The sequence below is a fragment of the Phyllostomus discolor genome, chromosome 13, assembly GCF_004126475.2.
Source record: "Phyllostomus discolor isolate MPI-MPIP mPhyDis1 chromosome 13, mPhyDis1.pri.v3, whole genome shotgun sequence".
Taxonomy (NCBI): domain Eukaryota; kingdom Metazoa; phylum Chordata; class Mammalia; order Chiroptera; family Phyllostomidae; genus Phyllostomus; species Phyllostomus discolor.
Window position 1 is genome coordinate 66,317,680 of NC_040915.2, and position 18,407 is coordinate 66,336,086.

At 47.4% G+C, this 18,407-nt stretch overlaps 1 protein-coding gene across 5 annotated transcripts in view; it reads right to left on the reverse strand.

Annotated features, from left to right (window-relative positions):
• ETS1 (ETS proto-oncogene 1, transcription factor) overlaps window positions 1–18,407 on the reverse strand; it is a 128,505-nt gene that overhangs the window by 25,373 nt on the left and 84,725 nt on the right. For 4 of the 5 annotated variants that reach the window (XM_036014156.1, XM_028527416.2, XM_028527418.2 and 1 more), the window contains 4 exons: window positions 6,767–6,886; window positions 4,975–5,175; window positions 2,122–2,199; window positions 926–1,174 (listed from right to left, as the gene is read on the reverse strand). In XM_036014156.1, coding sequence (XP_035870049.1) covers window positions 926–1,174; window positions 2,122–2,199; window positions 4,975–5,175; window positions 6,767–6,886 — 648 coding nt within the window. Of the gene's footprint in view, window positions 1–925; window positions 1,175–2,121; window positions 2,200–4,974; window positions 5,176–6,766; window positions 6,887–15,053; window positions 15,082–18,407 lie in introns of those variants that run through there. The other variant, XM_036014155.1, reaches the window with a different exon arrangement.

The following is an 18,407-nucleotide window of genomic DNA, read 5'->3' on the forward strand; positions in this document are numbered from 1 at the left end:
TTATCTACTGGAACGGTCATCTTTTTCAACTTTTTTAGACATCAGCTAGCTCTTCCTAGATGGACAAATCCCTTCTTATGATGGACTGTACTTCTCTCAAAAACAACATGCTCTGCACACTTTACTAGGAGGGCTGCCCTTTTGGGGTTTCTGTCCGGCTCTTAGAAACTGAGTGTATGTAACTTGTGTTGCTTTATAAAGTCAACCAGCTCTATTTTGAAATATTTACTGCAGTGAATATCTTATCATTGTTATCATAGGCATGTCAACAAGAGTACCTTCTTTTTGGAAGCCTCTGGCCACCTCTTTCCTAGGTTTTCTAGCTAAATAGACACTTTTACCACACTGGTGTGACCGGTTCCAAATAAACTACTCGTTAACCATCATGTATCTTCCCAAACCAGACAAGTCACAGAAGGCTCGAGAGCCCAGGCTGAGCAGCAGCTGTGATTCGGACACTCGGGCAGGTTCTGCGGCCTGACCCAGAATGCTCCGGGGAACCTCAGGGCATGTGCAAAACTAAGAGCTTTCCAGGAAGGTCACCTGAACCATTTTTACGCGATTGTGTCCACTTTCAGCAGAGTCTCTCAAAAGATAAATAAATAAAAATAAAGCATACCCTAAAGAACAACCACATTCAGCTGGAGTTATTGGTAAAATGTTTTCCCCAAATACAAAATCTGATGGGTCATCCCGCCAGATTTCAAGTGCACCGTGAACCCATGGTCTTGGTCATCCTGGCAGACTTGGCTAAAACTCCATGATGGAAAGTTTGTAATACCTAGGCAGTCTAAGACGGAAAAGGTTGCACTAAACTGAGGAACATACAGGACCAAGAGTGAGGGGGAAATAGGAGGCCTGGACCACTCACAAAGTTAGGTAATTCTGGGAAACCAAGAGCTTCTAGAGAAGAAATCTGACCTACCACGACTGGTCCTCCCCATGCACATGTTGTCTGGCGTGACAACTTCTTGTTTGATGGTGAAGTAGTCAGTCTGCAAGGTGTCTGTCTGCAGAGGGTCCCGGAGAATGACCGAGGGGTAGTCGTTCTCATACTTGAGGGAAAGGAGCTCCTCTGAGCTGATGGGGTGGAGTGTCTGGTAGGACTCTGTGATGAAGCTGGGCTCTGAGAACTCCGAGGGAGGAACACACTGAGCATGCTCGATACCATAGCCTGGAAACAGAGAGCGTGGGGAATTAAAGAAGGGAGACATGTGTACCCCAAACTGGCAGTTCTTCACCATTTACAGCAGCCCCACAAAGTGAAATAAGCTGACTACGTTAGAGAGTAAAAGGACAGTATTTTCCATGACAAGAGCCTGGGCGTTTAACTTTGCTCCACTTCTTAACTGCTGTGGCCTTTGACAAGATCCCTCCCTTTTCTGACTCAAAAATAGGGATGATTGTAATCTTCCTTAGAGCGTTGTGTTAAAAATCAAACGAGAATACACTCGGTATATATATACAAAATGCTCGCCAACAGTTCTGGCACAAAATAATCTCTTACTACATAGTAGTTCTTAGAATAAAAATCCTGATGAAGTGAAAAAATAAGGCAGACACCAAGCTGCTTAGGAGTCCCTTGCGACGCAGCACCATCAGATAAGAAGAGCCCCGCAGGAGCTCTTCCCTGGCCACCCCCGCAGGGTGGGGAGGTGTCATATCTACACTGGAAGGAGGTTTTCTTTTCTGTAGCAGAATGTGGAGCTGCGTGGCACGCCCCTGAGGAAGAATTGCAGAAGAAACGCTGTCATGTCCACTAGTAAAGGGAAGGGAACAGGGGCCATGACCAAGTCCCTCCCCCCAGACCCCAGACGGGCCCACAGTGCACGAGCTCCAGTAGGGATCAAGGTGCAGCTCTTGGGGAAACTTCCATGACTGAGATATCAGAGAGATCCCCGTGCATAGGAGCTTGCAAGTCAATAAAACACATAAACAGGCTGAAGCGTTATGCTTTGTGGGAAAAAAATAAATCACTAACAACTGGTCTATATTTAAGAAAATACTGTTTGCCGTAGAATTATGGTGAAGGAGCTTTGGGTTCAACTGGGACAGGGTTCCTTTCCTAAGTTCCCATTGTCATGAGCAAGGTCAGGGAAGGAGAGTGGAAGGGGAACTTACTAATGAAGTAATCCGAGGTATAACGGGATTCTGGATAAGTTGGGTTGACTCCATTAACTTGATACGGTTTCACGTCCTCTGCAACAGACAGGGTAAGGGATGAACAGAGAGGTCCACACGCAAGTGCTTGGCCTGAAAGGATTGTGGATACAAGAACCACAATGACCTCAGCCCCTCTTCTAAGAAATCCGAGTGCTCACTAACTGAGTTGGTCTGTGAGTCCACCCTGACTGGGGCTTTGTCTAGAGATGAGATCACAAGAGGAAGGCTAAGTTTACTCTGTTCAGTAGCTGCAAAATGGGACTTGGTATCTTGGAAAGAGCACCAGTGAGTAATCTCTATGAGCTGGGGAGGCATCCCGCCCTCATTCTGATGTGGGTGTGGGTGCCTGGACCACATGAGCATCCCAGGCTTGTAGGCAGCTGGGGCAGTTACCCAAATCAGTCCCAAGTGCTCAACCTGATCACCTCTAAAACTTTTCAGAAATATAATGAAATCTTCAGACAGGGAGATTTGATTTCTCCTAAGAGATATCTGCTTTTTGTTAGATGGTTCCTCCATTGCCCCCAGACTTCAAGTTCAGGCCCAGATAAGCAGCAGGGCACCAGTAAAGTAACTAACTATTTGGTGAAATGTGCATGCAAAGACATAGAAGAAGAGCATAACGAAACTGCTGTCCAGGTGCCAACTTCCCCAGGAATGAGGCAGGAATGCAGGTGGAGGGAAGTGAGCACAGAGAGCCTCCCCACGGAACGAAAGTGACCTGGCAGATCCTCCAGTTACCCTGGAACCAACTCGCCTGGCCTCTGACCCTTGTATGGAGTAGTCTGATTCAATGTCACTGTCAGAATCAGACCAAGGGAGTGTTGCTTTGGATTTTTCCTTGGGTATCTGATAGCATGTTGGGAGCAGAGGCTGCTGAGAAAACAAGTTTATGCCTGCACAGAAAAACATTTCCCAGTGGAGATAAAAATGATTAAACTTTGCTTTAGCAGCTTATCAGATTGAAACATCCCCTGCACCTTTGGCCTTCCACCCCACCCCAAACAGCTATGTTCTTTTTGTGCTGTGTTGCTTTAGTGTAATTACAGAACCAAAGCTGCGGCCTCGGTACAACCATCTCGCTCAGCTCTTCCAGGATCTGAAGACGGATGATTCTTACTGCCTTTCTCAACAGAACAAGGATGAGATGATACGACTTGGCCCTCAAACATGCTCAATCATTTTCAAAAGCTCCTAAAGTCTCTTCATTTCTCCTTCTGCCAGAAAGTAGACCAAACCTGTGTTGGGGACCAGAGGCTCCCCCATGAGTCCATGTTACTATGCAAAGGACACAAGGCAGGAAATTAAAGAGAAAAGGCGTGGGTTTAAGAAAGCGAATGCTGGTGAGGAAAACGCCTAAGCTGCCCTCGCTTGACAGATGTGGACACTCATCATACCTGCCTTTTCAGCCTCTCAGGACGGTTGTGAGACTCCTAAGAGAAAATGTACTTTAAAGTGCTCTAAAAACATGGAGATGCTGTATAGATATGAATACGACTCTGATCAGAGACAGTTTAGACACTCCAGAACACCTGGCCACTCCCTGGTGGGAAACAGGGGAAAACAGTGGATTAGGGGAAGATACCTGGGCTGCACGGTCTGGTAGGAGCCAACGCTCTGTTTATAAGCCATCGGTCACATGGGACCTGTTATGAGCCTGCTGCACCTTCTCCCTCTGCAAACAGGTCACGCACGTCAACACAACGAGTGGGAGTCTGTGCAGCCACACGGGGAACACGTGGGTGCTTCGGGGAAGGCTGTGCGGCCGCCCCAGTCCTCAGTCCTCGGCCAGGGCGACCGCAGAGAGTCACCTAGTTCTTGCCCCTGTTTATTTATTTATTTTTCAGCAGAAGCTGAAGAGTAGGAGAAAAGATAACACCTCTACACCCGGAGGAATCTAAATCGGGTCGTTCTTGAGCACTGCAGTGCGGAAAGTATCCTTAAACAAAGGAAGGTATTATATGGAATAAAAGTGCTAATCCTGAGCTTTGCTCCCTGTCCCCAGGGCCCTCGCCAAGGGTTGGAGCTGGTGACCACAGAGAAAGGGTGGGCCTGGGTCAGAGAGGGCAACAGGCTTCTAGGCTTACAGTCAGCTGGAGGGCACTGCTGACTGCTGGTAACTGCGATTTATTTTAAGAAGAAATTCAGAAAAATAAGCACAAAAACACCCAAGTTTGCCGCCTGCTGCTGTTTCTATACTCAGCCAGGACTGTGGTACATGAGTCACTTGGTCCAAAAAGGTTGAAGGAGACTAGTAGGGAGGCCATGCCATTACAAGGTTGCAACACCGTGTCCTGACACAACCCCAGTTTTCGCTCGGGCTGGAGAAGGTGCCACACACCCCTACACTTCCAATCCAGCTAGTGAGCAGAGACGCCTGTCTTATTAATAAGCTCTGAGAAACTGAGCTTTGTGATGGATATGGCCAGGAATCACAATGTATTAAAGGATGAAGGGAGTGTATGCTAAGGTCACCAGGAAAAAAAAAAACCTTGGGGCTGCCTGTGGGCACTGCCCGTGGAAACAGTCGGGAGTCCGAGATAAGGACTGCATCCCAGTGGTGCATACCAAGAGGCTTCGGGAGTACAATCTTGCTGAAGATTAAAATCCGAACCTCCAGTACATAAGAAGCAAAAGAAACCGATGTTGAGGGAGCACCTGTACTGGCGTGTCTCCTTAGACCACACAGGCTGCAACAGGACACCTACAGGGGACGGGACCGGCGTCCTACCGTGGGGCACGCTCACCCGCCCACCTCCTCTCACAGCTACTCCACCCCGCTTCCTCCTCACTCTGTGCACACACACTCACCTTTCTGCAGGATCTCCAGATGTTCCCACAAGATGTCCCCGACGAAGTCTGGGGCCAGCTCGAGAAAGCAGTCTTTCCCCAGTGCGCAGAGAGCCGCTCCGTTCATGCAGAACTTCTGGAAGTCCACGCCCTTCAGGCTGAACTCGTTCACAGCCCACATCACCCAGTCCCGAACGTGGGTTTCTGTCCACTGCCGGGGGTCTGAGGGAAGAGACGAAATGAAGATCCAGCGAGTCAGGCTCTGGGTTCCGACCCAAGCCTCGGAGAGGACCCCAAAGGGACCGGACTTGGCTGAGGATGTTCTCCGATTTTCAGAACTGGGGAGCACCAGCTTGTAAAGGCTTGTCATGCGGCAACTTCCTCCTGCCTGAGTCCCACATCCCCACCTGCTGTATCTTGTCAGCTGGATCGTTCTAACAGACGTCAGCTGAAACACTGACACATGAGTGCCAGCACTTCCCACCCTCATTCAGACAATTTTCCCAAACTCTCCTGTGTCACTGCCTTATTTCCATTACATCCTTTTTTTAAAGTTTGAGACGCGGGAAAGATGACTACTTTAATAATAACCAAGTCAAGTTTACTCCAGAGATGACCCCCAACTCTCCCTGCTCTTCGTTCTTATAATGTACTTGAGACTATTATTCTCAATTATTTTTACCTTATCTGATTATGGTTGGTAATAATCACAATAATTAGTTGTAGTCATTCAAATGGTAATTAGTAAGACCATTATCAGGTACCTGTATTATACTAGGTACCATGCAAAGCATGTACATGTCACAGGCCTGGTGCTGATGAGCCCCATAGCACAGACAGAACATAATCGTCACACATGGCCCGAGCTGTACCATCGCCACACCAGCCACAGCACTCAGAGAGCTGTGAAGGTGGCGGGTCACAGTGCCCACATCATGCCTGCTTGCAAGGTTCGTTACATCCTTCCATTTAGCAGGTGACTTTAGGAGAGGTTGGTCTGAATGCACCTTATCCTGCCTGTGATCCTAGAAGAACTCGGGCACAGCTGTCCGCAGAGGTCTGGGGGTGGGGGTGCGGGGGGGGGTGTTCTTGGGGAAAGGTGTGGAGACGCAGCCCCAGGCTCTGTCTGAGGCCAGTTCCGACAGGCTGGGAGCCTCACAGGGCTGCTCTCCAGAGAGCATCCCTCTTACTCAATAGCCCAGTGTTCTTGCTGCTCTCAGCTATTCAGGAAATGCTGCTTGGTGAAGGCTTAAGTGTTCTCCAGTCATTTCTTCTTTCTGACAACTCTAGTCCCCTGACATTCCTGAATAAACCCTTTCAGAGGAGAACACCCAAGAATAAACACATTTCACCACAGTGCATGTAAAAGAAAAGAGCAATCAGTAAATTCCAAGAAACCAAGCTCACAGAGTTCACCCAATGGCGGCCCAGAGCGACACGAAACTGTGTTTTTTCCAAACTGTCTGTCCTTTGGAATCACTTGAGGAGCTTCAAAGATGCTAATGTTACCAGCCAATTAATTATGACTTAATGAGTCTGGGACATGGCCTGAGCGGGGGAGATTTTTGAAGATCTTGAATCTCACGTGCAGACAAGTTTGGGAGCCAGGGCCCGAAGACCACAATGGCAGCGAGGAACCCAGGAGACGGAGGGGCACCCACACGGGTCTGGGATGGCCCTAACAGACAGGTGCCGAGACCCATAGCTGCAGACTTTAGTGTGGGCAGCAACGTCTACCTCACACTGCAGGGGAGAAGACTAACCAGACCTAAAAGGTTGATCCTAACCTCTCTTTTCCAAGGACAAAGCTTACCTTTTGGAATTCCCAGTCTTTGCTGCTCTTTGGAGAAACCACTGAAGGTAGCTTTCAGTGCTTGAGACATCATTTCTTTGCTGCTTGGAGTTAATAGTGGGACATCTGCACATTCCATATCTGAAAGAAAAAAACACACGAATATAAAAACTAAATAGGTGATAGATCATTCTGCAATATATACAAATATTACAGCATTATATCACACACCCAAGACTAATACTAGAAAGTCATATGTCAGTTATACCTCAATCCAAAAAAACTAAATAGGTAATGGACTACCCATAAACTATGACAGGGCATGCATGGTCTAAAGAAGACAAACTGAAAAGTAGCTAGGCTGACATCCTCACAAGGATGAGTAAGATGGAGGGAGGGTTTCACAGTGTGCTAAGTCCCTTTAAAAAGCTGACTCTTGCCTAGAATGTCCTATACCCTTAACAAAGCACGTTTATTCTTTCTGTACAGCCCTACTAATTCACTCATAGTCCCCACTTATCCTTCCTAATTCTCTGAGAGCATTAATGTTACTGTGTACTTCCAGTTACCTATGAAAAGGAAATGAGAATATCCATTCATTCAACTATCATTTAGCACTTGGAATGTGCAAGGAATTAGAGAGATATCAGTAAACAGACGAAAATAATCCCCATGCTCATGAAGCTGGATATTAGGTTCTGGCAGGAGATACAGTCCTTAAAAACCTAGTTACACAATTAAACATTCAAAACATTCACAAGGGCTTCTGAGAAGTAAAGAATAATATGTTAAGATATAACAGGAATTCCAGTTGTTCTGGAGAACTCAGAGAAGGCCTCCCTTAAGAGAAAAGGGATGTCTGACTCAAGATCAAGAAGATACATTGGAGTTTGAAAATGAAAAATAATCTAGACCAATGGTTCTCAAACTGTGGTCCTGGACCAGATGTGTCAGCATCACCTGGAAATGGTTACAGATGCCAAATCTCAGCCACTCTCCAGACCTCCTGAATCAGAGCCTGTCAAGAATGGGGCCCAGGAATCTGTGTGTTTAACACAGAATCCAGGTGACCCTAACGACCACTGATGTCAGAGGACCATGACCCTAGAAAGAGGGAGCAGCATAAACGGAGGCCATGAGACAGGGGAGACGAGGAAACTTGGTTTATTTTAGTATCAACAATATCTGAAGCTGCAGCAGAGTGACAGGACAACTGCTTGAGATGAAGCTAGAAAGGTGAAGAAGGATGTCCCTGGCCAGGTAGCTGAGTTGGTTAGAGCATCACCCCCATACGTATAAGGTTCCGGGATTGATCCCTGGTCAGGGCACATATAGAATCAACCAATGGGTGCATAAATAAGTGGAACAACAAATCGATGTCTCTCTCTCTCTCTCTCTCTCAGAAAAATCAATAAATAATTTCCTTAAAAAGGTAAACAAGGAATACATTAAGGAATTTCTAATTTTATCCTAAGTAGAATACAAAAGCATGGGAAGTTTTATGCAGAGGAATGGCATGACTGCATTAAGAAGATCACCTTACGGTGATTCTATTTTTAATTTTTTGAAGTGGCTGCATGATTTCAATTTCCCACCAACAGTGCACACAGATCCCACATCCTTACCAACACTTTTTACTTTCTGGGGTGAGGGAAGAGGGTTGGGGAGAGGAAAGAGTAACCATCCTAATGGAGGTGAAGTGGTATCACATCAGTTTTGATTTGTATTTCTCTAATGATTAATGATGTAGAGCATTCCATGTGCTTCTTGGCCATTTTTGTATCTTCTTTGGACAAATGTCTATTCAAGCATTTTGCTCATTTCTTCATAGAGTTCTTTGTTTTTTGTTTTGGTGGTGGTGGTGGTGGTGGTGTTGAGTTTTAGGAGTTTGCTACATACCCAAAAGAGCTGAAAGCAGGGTCTCAGAGGGTATCTGCACACTTGTGTTCTCTGTAGCCTTATTCACAATGTGTACAATGTGCAGGCAATCCAAGTATTCATCAACAGATAAATGGATAAGCAAAATGTGTATACACACACACATACAATATTACTCATCCAATATGGTATGATTTCCTTCCTCAAAAAGGAAAGAAATTCTGACATATACAACATGGATGAACCTTCACATTATGCTACGTGAAATAAGCCAGCCACAAAAAAGACAAATTCTATGAGGTGCTTAGAAGAGTCAAATTCAGAGAGGCAGAAAGTAGAATGGGGGCCAGGGCCTGGGGGAAGGGAGGGGGTGGGGAGCTGTTGTTTAATGGGTACAGAGTTGCAGCTTCAGAAGAGTTCTTGAGATGAATGGTGGTAATGGGTGTACGGCATTCCACAAAACTACACTTAAAAATGACCCGGATGGCAAACTTGGTTATATTTCTTTTACCACATTTAAAAAAAAATGGAAAAAAAATGAAGACGATCACTTCAGCTACCCTGTTCAGGAGATAACTATAAATGGATGTGGGTAGACTTGTTAAAAAGTTATTGCATCAGTTGTGGCAAGAGATGAGGTGGCGTGGACTAGGACAGTGGCAATGCAGAGATTGTAATTAAACAAATTGGAGGTGCATATAGGGGGTAATATCTATAAAACTTGACTTATATAGGTAGTATGCAAGGAGGAGGTATCAACACCTGCAGATTCACAGATGTGTCGCCCTTCGAGCTATACCCGAGTACTTCCTTATCTCCTCTGTGTTCAATTCTTCCTGAACTCGCAAACCATGTTCAAGCAAGAATACATAAATATGGCTCGAGTTTAAAGTCCTCGGAATTCACCTCGGGCTCAGTTTCCCACAAAAAGTTCCTAAGCAAGGAAATGACGTGAGAATTCCTACTAGCCATCAGTCCTGTGACCTTCAGGCAGTAAGTCCCCAAGCCCTCTTCTTCAGCCTATATCTCCAGTGTGTCCTACGAAACTGGCTCGCACAATGGCCAAGCCCCAGGCATGGATGCAGTAGAGGTTCCTCAGCGCGCCATCTCTGAACCCTGGCTGGTCACAGAATTCCGTGGGCACACATAATATGCTATTGGCTGAATGAAACGGATACACATGAGAGAAAAAAATGACTTAAGAAAAGGAGCAAATGTACTGCTTCCGAACGTCCAAGCGAAGGGAAATGTGTTAGAAGAAAGAAGGGCAGGCGGCACTCTCCTGCCAAGTGGCCTTGAGCAATGCCATCCAGCCCCTGCCCTGGAGGCGCAGGCTTCCCTGCAGCTGCTCTCCCAGGCCCTGCCAGGGCGCAGGAATCTCGAGTTCCAGGGAGTGGAGAGTTTGTGTTGCCCTGGGACATGCCCAACTAAATCTAGTGGAAAAATCAACATGCCTCCAGGAAGGTTGACAAAATGATGGAAAATCCCAGATTATGAGGGTGCGGGGGGGGGGGGGGGGCGGGGATAAAGTGATGATTATGTAACAGCCAGCCCTTCAAACAATGGAGTCATCATCAAATGAGTCACTAAGAAAGATCAACGCTCTCCCTTTGTCCCCACTCTACACAGCCAAGACCAGTTAAGTGGCAGGTCCAGAAAGGTCTCCCCTCAGACTACAGGTCAGTTTCACTTTAGAAAGACACAATGTAACCCCAGAATATTGCATGGGGAAGCAAGGACAGCTGTAGGCCCCCTAGCTCCTGGCACAGGCCGAAACACAGAAGTCAGTCAACAAATGTCTAGTGAATTCAACGTTTTCCAAACCTGAATCAACTTTCCCTTCTTCCCCTCCTATCCGACACCAATTCATGAACTTAAACCGTGAGGGTTTTGTCTTGCGTGTTTGCTCCCTCCGTTAGATTTATGACTCGATGAAAAGGACTTTACGGATGGCGGAAACTGGCCAGGACAACACATGTGGAAAATACAGGCCAGGCCGAACGGACGAGCCGTGCTTCTGCTGCGAACTCCAGCTGAAGAGTGAGGTTGGCTGGGCGGCCCCCAGGCATTTTCGAAACAGGACAGCTCGGGGAGTCTGATGCCAGGGTGACGTGAAGGCCAAGGATGACAGCAGAAACCCTGAGAATGAGGGTTTTTTTTCCTGGAGTCTGCTTCCTATAATTTCACGTGGTCTGGGCAGAACCACAGAGGGGTGAGGGGGTGGCTGACCCCGCTCCACAGAGGTTTCTGCTTCCTGTCAGGAAGCCAGGCTTGCCGAGTCCTCACCTGTTCTCTACCAGGGAAGCAGCTGGAATGACTTCTGCCTTCCACCTCAGTGCCATCTTTAAAAGCCTGGTCCACAAGCCTCCAGCGGCAGCTGCGCCGTGCCCATTGGCACTGCCCTTGGCTGAGGCCTCAGAGTGCTGGATCTCTGGAAAAAGTGCTCACAGCGCAGCTGGTGGAAGCTCCCCCTGCACACCCGGGACACCTGCACTGGGACCTGAGCTCAGGACAAGGTGTATCGTGGGCCTGGGACCCAAAGGATTCAGATAAGAAAGTCAGAGCTTTATCTGCCATTTTTAGAAAGGGTGGAAGTTTGGCTAAAAAAAAGTCAAACATCCTCAATAAGTGAGTGAAAACTATCCAGATCGTCTTAGTACCAGTGACACTGCATTTAAATGATGATGAAAACTCACATTCTAAAGTGGATATTGATGAAACTCTTATCATGTAAATATGAACGCAAAAATTCCCTCTGTGTTGCTGGTGTACAAGTGTGGCAGTCTGGTTCATCACATTGATCCAAACCAATAATGAAGTCCTTACACAGGTGGGGCCCAAACAGGCATCTGTTATTCGTACCACCCTCCATCTCATTTCCTACTAGAATGCTTTTGTATGAGACACAAAATACTGCTAGTTGTAGGAACAGCATCTAAAAACTCAATCAATGCCTCCACGGACATCAACTAATCGTATGTTATGGACAAGCACTAAAACGGCCTTTGTGTCAAAGTTCAAAGAACACATCTGTCTCAAAGTGCCGTAAACCTGGCCGGGAAATCCACTACACCCGTGCGGTGGAGACACGCAACAACACAGTGCGCCAGAAACGGGAAACATAAGTGTATTACAAGTGCGTTAGATGTCTTGCTGGCTTATTATCCCTCAGGACCCTAAATCCGAGTTAAATTTACAAGAAGCACCCTAAGTTTCTGAGAGGCGCTCGCAGAGGCCTGTGAATAAATACCACTCCTGAACTGTCCTACCCAGGCGGCAGCCTCGAGGCGGAAACGAGCAGCAGGTAGCTTTCCTTGAATCAGTGGGCGTATAATGAGCTGGTGGCATTTTGAATGCAGGGAAACATCTGCTTATTTTTCACTGCGGCCTAACCCTGAACAAAAGCTTCTACACCCCATGGCTGTTTTAAGTCAAATGTAGAACAAGGGTTTCAATTCACTTATATGTAACTCAAAGTTCAGGGCTGTTCAATGTCCGAAAACGCTGCCAGGGACGTTTCATGTGACTTTTCGTACGATTCTTTTCAGTTTTTCCGAAACTGAACGGCTCACAGATCAACAGTTTTACATAGACTCTAAGCCTGCAGGGGCGCGTGTGCTGGGGGAGGGTCAAGACACAGGGCCCTAGCGCCCTGGGACAGTCCTTCTCTCACAGACCACAAACAAATGGCAGGTAACACTGGAGGGTGTGGGACCCGAGGGTCAGGCATGGAGGGGTGTAGCCAGGAGCTAGGGGCATGTTTCAGTCTCACACAACCGCTGGGCTGGCCAAACCCTAGCGGGTTACGGTGAGACACTGCTGTGTGTGGTGGGGGTTGTCCCAATCAATGGCAGCATGAAAGGAACACCAAGAATGAATACATGCCTCCCATCTGAAAACTGCTTTGCAGTCCGCCAAGACGCTCCCCGTATACAACACCACGATATCCTCATGACACAAGACTCCCGAGGGGCTGGGAAGGTGTTGCAAGGTCCCCATTTCACAGGTGAGGGGGCTGAGACTCTGAGAGACCAAGAGCTTGGCCTTGAGTCGCAGGGCTGGGAGGGCCCCACTGGGGCTGGGACCCCTTCTTTCAGCTCTCAAATCCAAGGTCTTCCTACTCTATTCCACTGCTGCTCCCAACAGGAATGGATCAGAGATCCAAAAAAAACCTCTAAAATGTTTACAGCTGAAAGGGTAAAAAACAGGACTTTTATTTCTTACTTGAAAATTAAATACATCTGAGGAAATAATTAAAAACTTAAAACCACTCCTGGATCGAAGAAATCCAGAATTTCATATGCTTAGCCCCATTAAAACCTAATTAAAAGCCATCTACAGAATCGGCTATAATCTTTCCCTTTCTTGGGTAGGGAGTCTTCTTTCCTTCTGTGTAAAGGGACACAGGTGAAATGACAGCCTGGCTTCCTTCGATGTCTGTTGTGCTCACCCCTGAGTCACCATGACGGGCGACCCTGCACATAATATAAGGTTCATTAGTTACATAAAGTCCTACCAAAGTATGTTTCTCAGAGTGAAAGAAGACCAAGAAGAAACCTTCTTGTTCGTGCAGGGATTAAAAAAGAACTGTTGCAAAAGGGAAGGTAGGGTTCTGAAGACAAGGAAAAAAGACCTAGTGGGACGTACTCTGGGCTTGGCTTGGTTTGTTGGTCAAAATCCATGAGTCCTTATCTCCGTTTTGCCACTAATGTAATCACACTGGCTAAGTCACTTCATCCACGCATCTCTAAAAAGAGGTCTGCTAATAGCTAGTGTCTGTATCCCTCCTCATAGGGTTTTAAGGTTTTCATTACAGCAATTTTCAAACATACACCAAAGTACAGAGAACGATATAATGAAGCTGTAAAACCTATCAACGCTACCAGTTTTCATTTCAGCTCCTCCCACAGGCTGAGGAACTGGAAAGCTAATCTCAGACACCATGTCATTGCAGCCACAAATATTTTATTGTCATGGGGATGTCTTTGCGATAAAGAAGGGTCATAATGTGAAAGCTTACAAGAGACAGATAAACTCGTGGAAGAAGAAAACGAGGCTTCCGATGACTTTCTAGGGGGTTAGTCTAGGTCAGCATTTCATTTGCTGGCCCACTTGAACCACAGAACTTCTTTTAGAGCAACGTTATCACGATCTGGAAAGTGGCGAAGTTGGGTCAGAGAGAGAGACATGCTTTCAAGTCAGGATGGCAAGCTGGCCCCTTGGACCCCTATGTCCACCCAGCAGAAGACTGCAGGGGTAATTCTTCCCAACTGTTCACACCCTCAGGAACCTATGACTGTAACAGGGGGTGTGCCAAAAAAGGCTGGAATTCTGGCAAGTACCTAGAGGGCAGGTGCCTGGTACAAGTTCCCAAGTAGGAGAGAGGGTGCCTCTGCTCTTCGGATCAATAGAAATCAGAAAAGGGCTGTGGCCAGTGACCAGGAACTCTGACTCCAGAGTTGATTGTCCCTGGGGAGGTGGTACTGGTGTCTAAGAGGACCTGCCCAGTGAAAATGCTAGGATCTCGGAAGACTGGGAAAGGGAACCTCAGAAACAGTCTCTCTTGCCCTCTCGCTCATAGAAAGGTGGGTTGGAACCAGGAATGCAGGGACCCGGCAAAAGGGCCCTCTTTGTCCTGTATTCCTGATTCCAAATCCTGTTACAGGTCCTAGAACTTGGCAGGCAGGACTTCCAGCTGAGGGAGCTAGAATAATCCAAAGCTTCTGAGGTTAATGCAAAGAAGGGAAATAAGTGTCCCCCCTCAGCCCCTCAGCTCTGTTTTCATAAACTTAATGATGTGGCAGAGCAATAAGGGACACACTTGGCTCCAGCAAGAACTCGGCAAGAAATGGCCCAGTGCCCTCACTGGACTAATCAAACAGCCCGTCATTGCCCCAAATAATGGGGCACACCTTGAGCCTCCAAACAGACACCTATCAGTTAGGGAAACAAGCCCTTCTCTTAGTGCCCTACCCCCTCAAAGTCACCAGCCAATAGAAAACAGCACCAAAGAAGGGAGAAAGGAGCTGCACCCAAAATCCCCAGTTCACCCGCCAGTGACTGACGGACCAATCACACCGTCTCGGTTCTGCTACCAGCACACACTGTCTGTCACTGGGGAATGCACACTCCTTGGGCACAACGGGCCAGTGCAGAGAGAGATGCATCTTCTCGGAGGGAAGCTGCCCCGCGGCCAGAGAGATGGTCTTCTGGGAGGAAAAGCATGCTCCTAACTGCCCCGGGAAGTCGGCCCCAGGCCCAGCGGCCAGGCCTGGGAAAGAAGCCTGCAGACGGGACTGAGCACGCTGAACATCTGTAGGAAGTGACTTCAGTCCTCTCCCTTCTTCCCTTCATCCACCCCCCGCCCCAGCCCCCAGAAGGAGTTTGAACACAGTATTCCCACTGAAGTCCTGAGGACTGGGTGACTCACCAGGCTCACACATGGTTCCAATGAGCCCTTGACCATTACATGGTAGGGGAGCAGGAAAAACAAATGAAAGCGGTTGTAATTCGGCAGCGCCAGGGTTCAGACCTGCCAGACAAAAGGGATTGCAGGCATGCTCCCAAATTCGTTCAGGCACCTGACATGCAAAAGCTATTTTTAATCACTGGATTTATTTCTTTCCTACCCGCTTCACCATCCTCCACCTCAGCAAATGTTTCGAAGGCAGAGCAAAGCCCAAATCAGTTCCAGGTGTTCAGGGAAACCCAGAGAGGCTCTTCCGCTCCAGGATCCGAGCCAGAAAGCAGAACTGCCCCCTGGGTCCTGCAGCTAAACTTTCTTGCTCTTTCTTAGAACAGTTCAAACCTCCCACCCTAAACACTGAGCAAATGGCTTGAGGGAGGAAATATCTGAATGAACGTGCCCTGCTAGAATGACTCCTAACTGAGTGTGTTTTCCAGCGGCTCGGGCCAGGGAGGGTACGAGAGACAGGTCTCAGCGATCAGCAAGATGAAGCACAGCTTCCTCCTCTAGGATTCTCTGCCTGCCTTGCAGTGAGGATTAAACTAAATATGTGTGCAAATGCCAGAGCCTACTACATAGTAGGTGCTCAGTAAATTGTTGGTGACTGGAAATGAACTGAAAAGGATCTTGTAAAATTAAAATTTAAAAAAATTTAGTTTTATTTCATAATGCTTAGAGCCAAAACAAGGAATCCGGCAATTTCCCCAGGGACAACTAAGGAACTGAGAAAATGAAGGAAAAAAAAAAAAGCAAAAATCAGATTCTGAGATATAAGTGGAAATGGACATCCCCTGAATCCGGGTCTTTGTTTGAACAGAACACACTAATTTCTTCCCTAGTCTGCATCCTCCAATCTGCTAAAGGGGAAATCCTTTCTGTAGCAATGATCATCTAAAACGTGTGTGCTGCCGTGCACACAGCTCATAGCTACAGGAGCCACAGGACCCAGGAGGCCTTTTAGTTCTAAAACACCCCAAGAGTGCCCTGTTGCAGTCAAGACAGCACGAAACCAAAGTGCAATTTTATGCTCAAAACCCTTTTCTCTATGCATGGAACCTGCCTAAAGGCAAGCTGCCTTTTACCCCAGTTATTGTCATTCATGGATCCTTACATGAATAACCCCTAACAAGTTTTAACTACTGATATTAGGATTCCTGCATGCAAAGCCCACCTCAACAGAGCATGTTAAAGGACAATTTGAAGTTCTGAAATGATTGTGCAAAGCCATTTACAGAGTGCTTCCCATGTTCCAAATCATCGCTCCCTGGATGATCACGGCTGACTCCCGCCACACCACGGGTGTTGCAAGTCCTGAGGGTCTGTGGATGCATGAGGAAAGCACACAGCTGCAGCCAGCAGGTTCCTCAGAAGGAAAGAGTGGACTGGGCCCTTTCCCCCGAGGCCTGGCAGGAAGCCACACGCATCCGATGGGTCCTTCCCAGACCCTGCACTTCTGAGTGAGGGCAAGCTCCCACCCCATGACATCTAACTTCTTGTTGGTGTCCCAGCTCCCACAACTGCTAGGTTACAGGTCGGGCTCCGATGCCTAGTTCCGGGAGGTGGGGGTTATTGGGTTGGCCAAATTCATTTTAATGTCACTGGATTCCCAAGTACAATGTTCAGTACCTTTACCTGAATACAGTTTTATATTTTAGAGAATATTTCCTCCCATATTCTAGTATGATCCTGAAAACAATGATCCACCACCTCTGTGATGGAAATAATACTAAATAAAGTAACCTTTTCATTATTTTATTATTTTTTATTATTTTGTGAGCCTTAAGGCTCGCAAAGATTACTTTAGTGACTTAATGGGGATGACCAGCCCAGATCCTCTGACACTAAAAACCAGGGATTTCCTAGCCACACCCATTAGCAGAGTTAAAAGTGGGGGAGCAGAAATAATGTACACACAAACATTTCTTTCCACTGTTGCCACCATTTGCATTACAGAGAAAGTTCTTTCTGGAGAAGGGGAGCAGCTCAACCTCTGGGACCGTCTGCTGACAGCAGCTGGGACACCGGAGCTCAGGGCTCCACGGCATGTCGGACCCAGAACTCGCCGAGTCAGTGCCCACTGGGCACTTGGTCTGGGGCCAAGCCGGGCATGGAGGGGGCTCCCATGGGTCAGCGGGCAGGCAGGCTGGGCGAGGTGAGGATGAGGGCTGTTCTCCACGGGCAAAGGGAAAATCTGGGCAAACAAGTGGAGTGGAGCCCGTTTATTTAGGCTGGAAGAGGTAACGTTTTTCTGCACTTTTGAACTGTTTTCTCAAGGCCTGCCTCTCCCTCCCACGCAGGAAACAAACACAGAGACAGGCCTCTTCCAGAGCGGGCTGCAGTCACTGCAGGCTGCCCCGGGACAGCAGCACAGGGGGTGGAGAGCAGAGAGCAGGGAGCCGGGCGAGCAGGCCGGTCCGCCAGCGGGGAGGGTCAGGAGGAGGAGAGAAGAGCAGAAGGATGGCAAAGCAGGAAACAGCAGGGAAATACAGGAAGCAGCAGAGGAAGTGAATACTGGAAAATTTTAAACCAGAATAAAGGGACAGGCAGCAGGAGAGACATGGGCTGGGAAGATCCAGCACCCTACTGCCAATTAACAGTGCTCAGAAGGCAGCATTTCTCCTTAAATTTTGAAGGGAAATTCTCTCTCGACTTTCTTATTTATTTATACATTATAGAAATACATTTTTTAACCAAAAAGGAGCCATTTTTTTCCAATGGGAAAAGGCCTTGTTTGAGATGAAAGCCAGTCTTCAAAACCCCCTCAGAGGAAGCTAAAACCCCACATGTCTTGGTGCTACAGAAAGAAAAACAAAGTGGACATTCTTCCTGTGTTCTAAGGCTTTTTTATGCAGATGTGTTTTTCTTTTAATAAATAAATCTGGGCAGAGAAGGAAAAGCGCACTCACACACATTCACCCAGCGCAACTGTCCGTGTTCAACCCAGGGAAACCACAATGAAAAATAAGAATATGTAAGTCCGTTCTCCCCGTGGAGGGACAAATCTCAACATGCAACCACAAGCACTGAAGCAACACGCCCTACAGACATAACCCACCCGAGCTTTCTAAGTCGACAAAGGACTATCTGCCGATGAGCAATGGCAATCACAGGTGGGCCAGGACCACCGACCCGACCACTGCGCTTCCTGCAAAGGCCAACAGAGGCCCTTCCACACAACTCTTCCCTTAACATGTTCAGTGGCTCTCTACATCCGAGCCGCTGAGTTTCACTTGTGGACTGTGATCATTATTTTTAAATGTTGATACACGTCAAGTTAAAAATCTGCCTTCTTATGAATTCTATGCATTGGCTCTAGTT